Here is a 12,539-nt window from a genome sequence, read left to right on the forward strand (position 1 = left end):
CAGACGAATACAATCAGAGTTATATTAAAAAATGTCCTGGCTCTTCCAAGCTTTATAATGGCAGTGAATGGCCGTTTCGGTGAAAGAGTGACCCTTGACCTGACGCACAACATAATGACGAACACGAAGATAGAGCAAAACAAAACACCAGTCACAAATTAGTTTAAAAAGACCTTTTTTAGAGAAAATGTGAGAGGAGCTTGAGTTTGTTGCCCAGCCCTGTTTGTTTGAACCGTGAGAGGCGTCAAAGTCAACTTGCCGTCTGCCGGAAGCTAGTTGTTTTAGTCTACATATTTTTCTCACACAAACACATCGCTTCACTTCAGAAGGCCTTTATTACTGTACGTACACACCGCCGCCAACTTGAGCTTCCAAAGTTACCGGAAGTCATTCATTTTCAATGGAAGCTGGCTTCTCTCAGCTGCAAGGAGCGTCAAATCCATCGGCGTCGCGTTTTGAGCGACCAGAGCGTCAATCAGAAAGTTGAAAGTAGCTCAACTTGATGGTAATGAGCTATGACGGTTCAGCGGCAAGCAGCGGCAAAACGCCAGCAACCAATCAATCTCAAAGTTTCCTATCATTTATGATATTGTTTGCTTATAGGGACCAGTTACAAAAGAACGAGGCATGGGATAAAATAGCTGGGATAGTTGATGATTTATAATATTTTCAACTAGTACTGATAGATACTCAAATTTGTCTCTGTCTTGCCAGTAGGGCTGCACTATCTATCTTTTAAGCATCGATATTGTGATGTACGAATCCACGATAGTCAGGATATGCGATGTCAAGAATAGGTAGGCTATCGTAGTTAATCTGTGATTCATTAACCGTACGGGCCAGCTGCTCCCCGGCCCTTGACACATGTGATTCGCGGATTAATTGCACAGTTTAACCATCATAGAGTGAAAGTTTGCCTGTGTATTTAAGTCCTGTCAGTTTAACAGGGCATATATAAGAACGAGCAGAGAGAGAGAGAGAGAGAGAGAGAGAGAGCCCCGGCAGCACGCGCACACTCACCTTCACATCTTCAAACAACACGAGCATGTCAATGTATTGTACGTACAGTTAACCCCCCACTTTTATCATGGATGGATCATTAACAGAAACGGACATTCACTGCCATTATAAAGCTTGGAAGAGCCAGGACATTTTTAAATATATCTCTGATTGTATTCGTCTGAAAGAAGAATGTCATATACACCTAGAATGACTTGAGGTTGAGTAAATCATGGGCTAATTTTCATTTTTGGGAACTAACCCTTTAATATAAAGTAGGTGAGAGATGATTTTCTGGTAGACTGTCTGTACTGATGTCTGACCTGATTATTGAGGACACAATAGACCAGGAACATGAAGGTTCCCTGCTGGGAGTTCAAGATCAGGAAGAGGATCTCCAGCTCCTTCCAGAAACCCAGAATCCAGGAGCAACCAAGAACCACAAACTGAGCCAGTGTTTTAAATATCATATTCCTGCAGAGAAATATGGAGAGGAAATCTATATTTATTGATTATATTGTTGTGGAAAAACTGCAATTGTCCTGTTATAAGTATGCCTTTCCCTTTCAAGGGAACTCGCAATGCATCGATGACGCTTTGGGAACGCCCCCAGCGTGATTGCGTCTGAAGCATCTATGTCAACTAGTCCAATGGAATGAATGAGCATCACAGGTGGGTGACGTCATGACCAGGAAGAGATAAAAGCACATCCGGTGCAACCGGCATTAGCTTCTGTTGCCTCAGCAAGCAATCTGTGTCAAACTGTCTGTCTATATTTACTGTTGTCTGTCACGTTACTATGACAAAACAAGTATTCAAGCAGTGTGCTCGCCCGCGTTATTTAACGGGTGGGGATACACACAAGCTTTGTGTAATGTGTTTGGGAGTGGAGCATGCGGTATCAGCCTTCGAGGGGGCTGATTGCCAGCATTGTGAAAGGCTTCCTCTCCATACACTCCGCTCCCGCCTGACACTTTTTGAGGAAAGTGGCGAGGCTCACGATCCTCCGGGTGCTGGACCCGCTGCTGCCGAGGCATCACGGAGAAAGCATACCTGGGGATCACAAATGGATCTCTGAGAGGGGTTGGAGATGGGTTCGAGGACCCTCTCTCCTCCCTTACCTGGGGGATCCAGTGCTCTCTCTTCAGTGTCATTGGCATTGGCAGTGACACACATAAGGGGGAAGAGGATTCGCCATCTCTTTCCCCCGCATATGAGGAGTTGGTGAAGGTTATTACTTGAGCTGTAGAGAAATTACATATTGATTGGCCAGCTGAGAAAAGAGGTGCTCGACCCAAAAGCAAATTAGACGAGCGCTTCTTACCATCTAATGTTTCACCTCCACCACGAGGCCTTCCATTTTTCCCCGATCTTCATAGTGAGCTATCTAGATCGTGGAATAAGCCATATTCATCTCGTCTTTTCAGCCTTCAAGTACACACATATTCACAAATAAGGGGGCTGAAAGAGTATGGTTATGGGTCGATGCCCCGGGCAGAACAAACGCTTGCGAGCTATTTGTCTCCTGGTACAGCATTGTCCATGAAGGCCTCAGCTTTACCCACAAAGCCATTAAATACTACTTCTAATTTAGTGGGTAAAGCATATACGGCAGCGGGTCAGGAAGTGGAATTAAATTCATGGCAATTCAAAGAAATTCCACACAGTCACACAACAGAAAGAATGTGTTGAGTCTCGCATGCATTCAGTGTTAGGAAGGTTACTTTGGAAATGTTATTGCTTACTGTTATTAGTTACCCATTATAAATGTGATTACTTTATTTGGATAACTTTATCAATGCAAAGCAATTTCATTTTAAGTTGATTAGTAATTAATTAAATTAAACATTTTACCTCAGTAATACAACTAAATCCAATTACATTAATTTTGTAATTTAATAACAGAAATTTCATTTCACGTAACTATTTAATCCTCAACCCTGCATACATTTTGTTCTAAAAATAGATATTGATCAAATTTTTGAAATAAATTACCCCCTCAGTGTTGTTTAATTTAATTTTGTTTTTAACATTGCTTTTAACATTCATTGCTGGGGAAAAACATATCTTTTTAATGCAATCTGTACAAGTAGTTCAAACTAGTATCATTTATAATGCAAATTGCAATCATATCTGACATATACTGTAAAGCTTCATTGTCAAACACTTCACTTAAAATATGTACTGTATATGAATTTCTTTGAATTTGTATTAAATTGCAATTCTGCTTCCTTTAATTTAAATTTAAATTGTAATTCTAGATCCTGTTTTTGACATCAATTCAAATTCTGAATTGTGCACAAGCCTGGTAGCCACTGAAATACACCTCTGGTTTAATCTAGAAGATATAAAAGAAAAAGATAGGTCTTTTCTGTTAGATGCGCCTGTGGATCCGTCTGGTATTTTCGGTGATGCTGTTAATTCAGTAGTTGAAAGGTTCCAAGAATCAAAAAAGCAGGCAGAGGTTTTTAAAAAGTTTCTCCCTCACCGTGTCCAACTCACTGGGGCTGCTGGGCGTGAGCAGCCCCAGCCGTCTAGCTCCTCACATCGCGCACAGCAAAAAGACATTCTCAGTCGAAGCCTTCTAAACCGAAGAATGATTTGAGGGTCGTCCTTCAGGCTAAGGCTTCGACTCAAAAGAAAAGGTCCTGACGCCACCGTCAGACCAGTGAGGGTAGCCACAACCGAGATGGAACGGTTTACCTCAGTATACGGTGCCTGTTCCATCTCGGTGTCCTCAGGGGGCCGTTCTTCCAATCCCGCCACTCTCTGTGTTCCGGGGCGCAGCGGTCTCCAGCGAGTTTCTGGCGCAGTTTCAATTTGACATTGCGCCAGACTCGCGCCTTCTGAGGGAGGTTCAAAAACAGTCAGTTCAGGTGTTTCCTGCCAGTATGCTTCAGGTCCCAGAACTGGCTGTCTCAATTATACCACAGGCCAGCCTCGAGAGGCTGGTTCCCTTAGTAGATTTTCTGGCAGAATGGAAGACACTGCCAAATATATCTCAATGGGTCCTGCAGATAGTAGAAAGAGGGTACAGAATCCAGTTTGGTTCTCGTCCACCACGCTACAACGGGGTGTTGCTCACTTTAGGGGTTGATGCTCAACGCCAAGAAGAGTGTGCTTTCTCCAGTACAGAGGACCATTTTTCTTGGTGTGGTCTGGGATTCGGTCACGATGCTAGCCGTTCTATCGCCCTCTTGTGTAGCTGCTATCCTTAAAGCCACAAAAGAGCTAAAACTAGGCCAGTCACGCACTGTGAAATAGTTCGAGAGACTAATGGGCCTCATGGCAGCAGCGTCCAATGTGATACCCTTTGGCCTGCTGTACATGAGACCTTTGCAGTGGTGGCTCAGGACCAGAGGGTTCTCCCCTCCGTATGATCAAGATCACGCGGCGGTGTCTCCGTGCCTTGATTATTTGGAGGAAACATTGGTTCCTGTCCCAGGGTCCGGTGTTGGGAGCTCTTTGCCATCAAGTTGCTATCTCGACAGATGCTTCCCTCAGCTTCCCTCTTAGGATCTCTCACCTGCCTGGAGTTTGCACCCGGGATGGTTAAGGCTTGCTTATAGCCTTAACAGGGATATATTCCTAAAGTTCCTATCAATAATCCTGAGGCCTATTGTGTTGCAAGCCTTCTGTCCTGCTCCGTTTACCTTTTCGGACCAGGAAAAGCTGAACCTTTTTTGTCCAGTGCGAGCTGTTTCCAGCGATTTGGGTATTCTCGTTCTCAAAGCATCATCGACGCATCGTGAGTTCCTTCGAAAGGGAACGTCTCAAGGTTACGACTGTAACCCTAGTTCCCTGAGTAGGGAATGAGACGATGTGTTGCCCTGCCATACTTCATACATCCCTGTGATCCACTTGCTTCGGCAAATTTCGAAGCTAATGCCGGTTGCACCGGATGCGCTTTTATCTCTTCCTGGTCATGACGTCACCCGCCCATGACACTCATTCATTCCATTGGACTAGTTGACATAGATGCTTCAGACGCAATCACTCTGGGGGCATTCCCAAAGCGTCATCGACGCATCGTCTCGTTCCCTACTCAGGGAACTAGGGTTACAGTCGTAACCTTGAGACGTTTTGTCTGTAGAACACTTTTGTATTGTAATCAACCACACTTGAAACTTGTTTATTAAGAAACTGGTTTATGAAGAAAAACTCTGCAATTGTTATGTTTTAAGCATGAATTAAAAAGCATGAAGAGGAACAAAACATGTATTAGAAAGAGCTTTGCTAAAGAAAGAAGATAAATGCAAGCATTACCGTCAGATGTGTTGCGGACGAAGAGCAGAATGCAACAAAGAAGAAAAGTCTGAAGAAGGAAGACTAAGAGGCGAAAGGCTTTACAAAGACAGGTCCGAAATGAATTCCCAGAACTCATGACACCTCAAGACTTAGGATTGGATAAATTGTCTGTAAGAGACTGATAATTTATGAGGGGATTTCCAAAGATGACGACCTCAAGAAATCAGATGGTCTATAAAAGGCTGAAAGGAGAAGATGAAGGCAGATGCTGATTCTTAATGGCCTCTCCGGTGTTACAACGCTTGTAAACAATTTACTCTTGATGTTGTTTTGTCTTGTTTTTTATATTAGTACTTTATATGTAAACTAATTAACCTGTAGATAATAAAACTATATTTAATTGAAACTAAGAAACTCTTTTGCTACTCTCGCCTGCCAAAAGTCTTTGATTTCTAAAAAAGTGAACTGAACAGACCACGAAGAAGTCTTCTGACCTATGGATTGTGAGTACGAAAATTCAGATGCTTATGATTTAAGACACATTTGACTTTACCTAACCTGAGAATAATCAAAATAAGGTTAAAGGGATAGTTCACTTTGAAATTAAATTTTGGTATGTTTTAGCTTACCTCAAGGGCATCCAAGATGTAGGTGTCTTTTTTTCCACAGTAGTTTCAATTTTGATAATTTTAGGTCAAACCGTTCTTGTCTGTCAGTCATATAATGCAGGTCTGTGGTCACTGTCTCAAAACACAAGCACAGAGTCCAAATTAAAACAATTCCCCATCGTCCAAATTAAACAATTCCCCATCGTAAGTACACATTGATGGCCTAAGACACGAAATGAGCGGTTTGTGTGAGAAAATGAACAGTATTTATATAGTTTTTGCCTCTTATACACAGCCACGTCCAAGTGATCTGAAGGGTGCGTGTGCATCCGAGTGTGTGGCGTGTATGCAGACTGGTGCATAGATTTATACACTAGATGTCGCCTTAAAGACATTCGTTCCAATGAACTGCCGTAGACAAGGCGACTTCTAGTGTATATTTCTATGCACCAGTCTGCGTATATGCACTTGGATGTGGCTGTGCATAAGAGGTAAAAACAAAATAAATACTGTTCGTTTTCTCACACAAACCGCTTGTTTCGTGTCTTAGGCCATCAATGTGTACGATGGGGAATTGTTTCATTTGGACGATGGGGAATTGTTTTAATTTGGACTCTGTGCATGCTCTTTGAGACAGTGACCATAGACCTGCATTATATGACTGACAGACAAGAACGGTTTAACCTAAAAATATCAAAATTGAAACTACTGCGGAAACAAAGACACCTACATCTTGGATGCCCTTGAGGTAAGCTAAAACATACCAAAATTTAATTTCAAAGTGAAATATCCCTTTAAAGGTGTCTAGAAATATGCAGCATATAACAATATATATACACATTTCATGGAGTGTTCATGTTGTTCAAAATCATATTGTTTGTTACTTGGTTTGTTTCATATGTGAAACTTCAGCGTTCAGATTTTTCAAGGTGGAGGTCAGACTGATGATGATGTAGATGAAGAGAATCATGTTTAACTGCACAGTAAGAGAAACAACAGTAATTAATATTTAATCACTTTTCCTTTTAATCCAAAGTCATGATGAGAAATGTGCTTACTGCTAGTATGACGCAAACAGGTCCCAGAAAACTCCAGATAAAGCCTTTATCCATTTTAATCCAGCACCTGTTTAGAGGAAGAAAAATAATTAAATGAACAAACATGAAGGATGAAGGTGTTGATCTCTGAGTCGTTCAAACTAAACTCACTTTTCACTTCCGTAGCCTTTAGGATTCACCCCAGCAGACACAGCCACCACAACCAGAGCAACCGTATATCCAATCACACACAGGAATCCACTCCTAAGCACCCCCCTCCTTTTGGAGCTGATCTGTGATAGGTTCTTCACACAGATGAAGAGCAGCACAGCTTCAATGAACATCCACACAAAGCCGGAGAGAAAGAGGAAGTGCAGCACACCTGATATCACGGCACACAACACCTGGAGATCATGAGAGACGGTTATGATGATTCTCAGTGAGACTGTGCTGAGCTGTAGGGCTCCTTCATCATTCTCACCTGATGAGGGCGTATGAGGCTCAGGAACTGTTGTGTGAGCAGGAACAGAAGGTGAGCCAACAGCAGACTCACGCAGAGGTTGATTCGAGCCACATTATTCACTCCAGGACTCCACTGACAAAGGGCAAAGGTCAACAGGGCCAAACTGAAGAACACCAGCCCCACGATCACACACACCAAATTCAACACGTCCAGCTTTGAGTCGCTCTGAGGAAACATGTCAGAGTACATGAGTGCCAAATCTGTGCTGTTCTTCAGTGCTCACTATAAATGTTCTCGTACCTCTGATGGGCGGCTGGTTTGCATGATGACAGCGAATGTGGACAGATGATCACAGGAACACACAGTGTAGCTTCTGTTGGTCTCTAAAACAGAACAACCATCTACAATCCACTCGCTGATGCTCCAGTACACACAGGACATAGAACTGCCGGGTTCAAACTCCTGCAAAAAGAAGAAAGAACATGCAGAAAATAGTATAACACTGAATATTAGATGTTTTCAGATGTTCATCAGTTCTCAGGTTGGACAAAAACACATTTCAGTCTCTCACGCTGATGTGTTTGAGGGTGAAGTTGACTGGTTTGGTGAGTTTAGTGTTGGTGGTTTTGAGAAGAGTAATTGAGATCACAGTGGACATCATGGTTTTAATCGTGTCAGTTGATGTGTTGAAGAAGTGTGGCTGCAGTAGATTCTCCATTGTGTTATAACTCATGAAAGCCACAGCAGCTGATCCTGTGTGACAGAAACAGAAGAAACTTGTATTCAACACAGTAAAACCTTTAGTTAAATGTGGTTTAGTGATATATCTTCTAAAAAAGTTTTATTTAAAATGTTGTATTAAAACACATCTCACATACTTGTTTCATTGTTGTTCTTGGCGATCCCAATTAGATCGATGTCCACAGAACAATTTGTTGTGTAAAGTCGAGGGATTTTATCTAAGGTGACACTGGGTCCAACCATGAAGATTTCAACCTCTGATTTAGAAAATAAGCAGTTATATTTTGTTTTTTGTTTTTATTAAAGTTGATTCAATCTGCACAAATGTGCAAAAAACAAAACAATAAAAAGACTAAAATAAAATAACCATTTCATCTAATTACTAGTTTGAACTAACCAGTTAACTTTGTACACAGCAAAATCCCCAGAGTTAAATTAAGTGAAGCTGGTAATGCTGTTTGTGGAGTTGTTTAATTCTCTTCTGCAGAGATGTAATGTCTTCTTTTATCTTTAGTTGATTCATCTTAGGGTAGAGGAGACCGGGAGATATTATAATATTATAGTAGGCCTAAAACAGTTAATATTTTCAGAATTCTATATGCTCATTGAGACAAAAAGCTAAAGTTAATTAGTGAAATTTAAGGTATTTTTAACATGTTGCAACCGTCCCATGGTTGTGTTGCAACTGTCCCCTGGGTTGGGGTCAGTTGCAACATCTGGCTTCTTCCATTCAAATAAATACTGTGAACGATGTGTCATATATAATCATCTTTAAATGGTATGGGTTATTAGCAGACAAATGTGGTTGATCTAGTCCCAATAGTTTCTGAGTAACTGAGAGAAATGCAAAAAGTATTGCAACTGTCCCCGGTCTCTCCTACGTTTACACAACAATGATACTCTTAAAACTCAGAAGTGTTTCCTTTGAGTTTTCAAAACTTTGCATTTTCAGGCACCCAAACTGAGTCTTTGTTGTCCTGGAAACGAACGGCCAAAACTTTTTACGTTTTTAGTTGAAAACGGTGTCGTGTAAAAAGACCCTAAGACTGTGGCTGAAGCGGGTGTTCATCACTAATGCTCAATCATCTCTTAATTAATCACTTAATTATCTCATTAACTTTAACACTTTTAACACTCTTTAGATTGGGTCAATATGTACTCTGAGCAGTGTTGATTTAACACTGGGGATTTTGCTGTGTGCCTGTAACGTTGTAGTAATCATGAAGACATTGATTAGCTTGTTCAGGTGTGTTTGATTAGGGTTGGAGCTAAACTCCAGGAAAGTGGATCTTGCGGTCCAGAGTTGAGAACCCCTGCTCTAGACTATATAAACTCCCTGATATCATATATAAGCTCAGTTTCATCATCAATAATAACAGTTTCTCCACTCACCAACAGCATCAAGAGTAAAATTGACTCTGTCATGTGTGTCTGTCGGCTTCACCAATGTAGAGATGAGTTTCTCGTTGGTTTTTAACACATGGTTTCCGTTGGAGGCTAGTTCAGCTCGGCTGACTGATGATGAAGACTCTGAAATCTCTCCTGAAGTGTTGAGGACCATATTCAAACTATCGGTCACAGTCTAATTTATTGATCAGAAAAAAAATAATTACTGTAAATGTAAACATTAAGAAAGCCAATTAATCAGACCTGCGATGACAATCATGTAACTGACAATTACATTTGATTTGATTATTTAAAAAAAATTATCTTGAAGACTTACAGTCAAAGAAAGCTCTTGATCTGTAATGTTCTCGATCTGCTCTAAAAGATTTTGAAGCTTTTCAGTCTGACTCTGAAATGAAAATTGAGAAGACAGAGTCCATAAACTCATTCTTTCAATTGGCTTTTGTATGCAGAGTATTCACAGCTTATATGGACTGAATGCCCCCATAAACCATCAGCAATTATTAGAAAAGCACATTCATATTTCAGATTACACACATATCTAAAATGTACATATTATTGCACTGCTTCAGTTTGGACTATTATTCATAGGAGTCTCTACAACTTCAATTTCAGAAACTCAACTTACGTTGCGTCCTTCCGGCAGCTTTATATTTATACCTGCAATGACAGAAATCAGCATGAAGACAATAATATAATAAACTGCAAAACTTTGAAAAATAACTATTTTACTAAGCAGCAATTTCAGCAAGATTGTGGATTCAGCAAGATTTCAGCAGTTGTGGACTAATGGTGAGAGCAGTGGATCCAACTTTCTCCTTCTGCCTCCTTCTCCAACCTCCTTCTGCGTACCCCCTCTCTTCCACTTAGACTTCAGTCATACCTTTTCCATTAAGGGACAATATTTGCCCCCTAAATTTATTTCCCAGTGCTTTTTTTTACCTTTATGCATAACTTTATGAAATAAAAAATGTTTTCAATGAAAAATGTTCAATAGAGCAATATGCAATGACTGAAAAATGAAGTGATTCTTTAAAATATATTACACTAAAACCAGTAAGTCACTGTCTTCTCAATGAGCGAGTCATTGAGTCATTCTTACATTCAGTAACAAAGCAACTAGCTGTATTTATAAATGAATCATTGAATGATTGACTCACAATTCTTTTCAAAGCTGCAGAATTGTTTACGAAACACTGCACTATAAAAAGAGATGTGATAAAAATGACACATGTTGTGTAGATTTTAACACATGTAGTGAGTGTGCTCAGGGACAACATATGTTGTGTCAAATTTAACACACAACCTGTGTCGATTCTTAACACATCTCTGTGTTTATAAGGACTACACATTTTGTATTACCTTTAACCGATAAACGTAATCATTCAAATTCACTAAAGTACTAAAATCTGCTTTATACTTTGGTAATATACTGATAACCCCATAATAATACAGGAGATAAAAAGGAAAAGCACATGATGATTCAAAGTTCACCACCATTGGTTTTCCACGAATCGAGAAACATGTTAATGTAAAGAAGGTGCACAGTGTCATACACACAAACACAAAACACCATCATGGTGACACACACATGACTCCAAATAATGCCAAACACATTCATTAAACAATATATGATGTAATATAAACCCCAAATGTACATGACTGGTACAAAAACTAAGAAGAAACTTATTTAAATGAAATAGCATCAAATGTGAAGTGTTACGCAGGGAATTCTGGGAATGTACATTTAGAGAAACAACAAGAACAGAAAAAAGAGACGAGCAGAAACACAAGAACTACAACTGACTTCAGCCTCAGGTGAAATCAACTGAAGAGAAAAGAAGACATTAAATCTGTGAAGATCTCAGCAGAGGAGGATTAAACAACACCACAAACAGCATTACCAGCTTCACTTATTACTAACCAGACTGACTTTATTTCTGTCAGACGTTACAGAAGATCTTATTGAGAATTAACAATTGATTTATTAAAAAGAGTTTTAAAAATCACCATGATGGTGATCAGTGTTTCTTTAGTTGGGCTCTTGACCCTTGACTCTCTAACATTAGTTTTTCTCTGGCTGCTGTAACTTTGGTTATGGCAAAAAAATCAGAGAGAAAATTAATCAGGTGATGTTGGTAATGTGATGATGATGACATAATCATAATGTAGTCTGATTCACTGAGCTCTTATTGAGTCTTATCTTTGATTTTATGGGTCATTAATTTTACATTAATGATTGTAGTAGCCCTATGATTCTACAGCATGTGATCCATCAGTGTTTTGATAATGAAGGAACGTGACGGCTCTAGCCAGGCTCCCAGCGACCGAACCAGCAGGACCAATGGGACCACAGACGCACCTGTGGAGGGGCAGCGAGGTGGAGGACAGAGACCCGTCCCGGAGTGGGGTCTGAGTGTGCAGTGCAACACTACCTGGCTCCACAGTTTGGCAGGGGGTGCGTGAGAAAGCATACAGCTTGTTCTGAGACACTGCTTATGATTTATGGCGATTCAAAAAGAGGAGTGGGTGGATGTTTATTAGTATAGGGTGGTTGTGTACACACACTGTTGACACATTTATGTTCAAACACTATGTAAAAGTGAATTTTGCATAATAGGTGCCTTTAAAAACCTTGTAAAATTAAAGTTTACAAAAACGTCATAGAAGTTTATAAAAATGTAAAATATATATTTTTAAATTTTATATAAAATATATATTTTACAAAACATGTTCAACTCTAAAACTTCAAGAAAATCAAAGCTAAATATCTGAACAAGTTCTGTGACAAATTTTAGGTTGATGTCAAAAATATTTTCATCAAGTTTTTTTGAGCGCAGTACCAAACTTTTCCACTAGATGACATCCAGACTATCTGGTGACCATATAAGGACTCTTCGATTTCCATATATGGATTGAGTGATCTTAACCATATATTTCCATACTTTAAAAAAATATATTTATGAAGTAGACATCCTATTCAGAAGTAGTCTAGGTAGTAATGTTAATATTTGATTTAATTTGAATTCAATCTCT

The 12,539-nt window shown here is 39.9% G+C and overlaps 1 protein-coding gene across 1 annotated transcript in view; it reads right to left on the minus strand.

Moving 5' to 3' along the window:
- The window catches only part of LOC311077586 (hemicentin-1-like), a 57,666-nt gene that overhangs the window by 1,994 nt on the left and 43,133 nt on the right, over positions 1 to 12,539 (minus strand). The window contains exons 14-24 of the mRNA XM_084106120.1: positions 10,132 to 10,163; positions 9,820 to 9,891; positions 9,489 to 9,678; positions 8,234 to 8,353; positions 7,927 to 8,108; positions 7,656 to 7,817; positions 7,374 to 7,580; positions 7,064 to 7,296; positions 6,914 to 6,980; positions 6,740 to 6,831; positions 1,323 to 1,473 (exon numbers count right to left, since the gene is read on the minus strand). Of these exons, the coding sequence (XP_083962246.1) occupies positions 1,323 to 1,473; positions 6,740 to 6,831; positions 6,914 to 6,980; positions 7,064 to 7,296; positions 7,374 to 7,580; positions 7,656 to 7,817; positions 7,927 to 8,108; positions 8,234 to 8,353; positions 9,489 to 9,678; positions 9,820 to 9,891; positions 10,132 to 10,163 (1,508 nt within the window). The remainder of the gene's footprint in view (positions 1 to 1,322; positions 1,474 to 6,739; positions 6,832 to 6,913; positions 6,981 to 7,063; positions 7,297 to 7,373; positions 7,581 to 7,655; positions 7,818 to 7,926; positions 8,109 to 8,233; positions 8,354 to 9,488; positions 9,679 to 9,819; positions 9,892 to 10,131; positions 10,164 to 12,539) is intronic.

This window comes from Abramis brama, assembly GCF_963993115.1.
Source record: "Abramis brama genome assembly, chromosome: 2".
In the NCBI taxonomy this organism is placed as follows: domain Eukaryota; kingdom Metazoa; phylum Chordata; class Actinopteri; order Cypriniformes; family Leuciscidae; genus Abramis; species Abramis brama.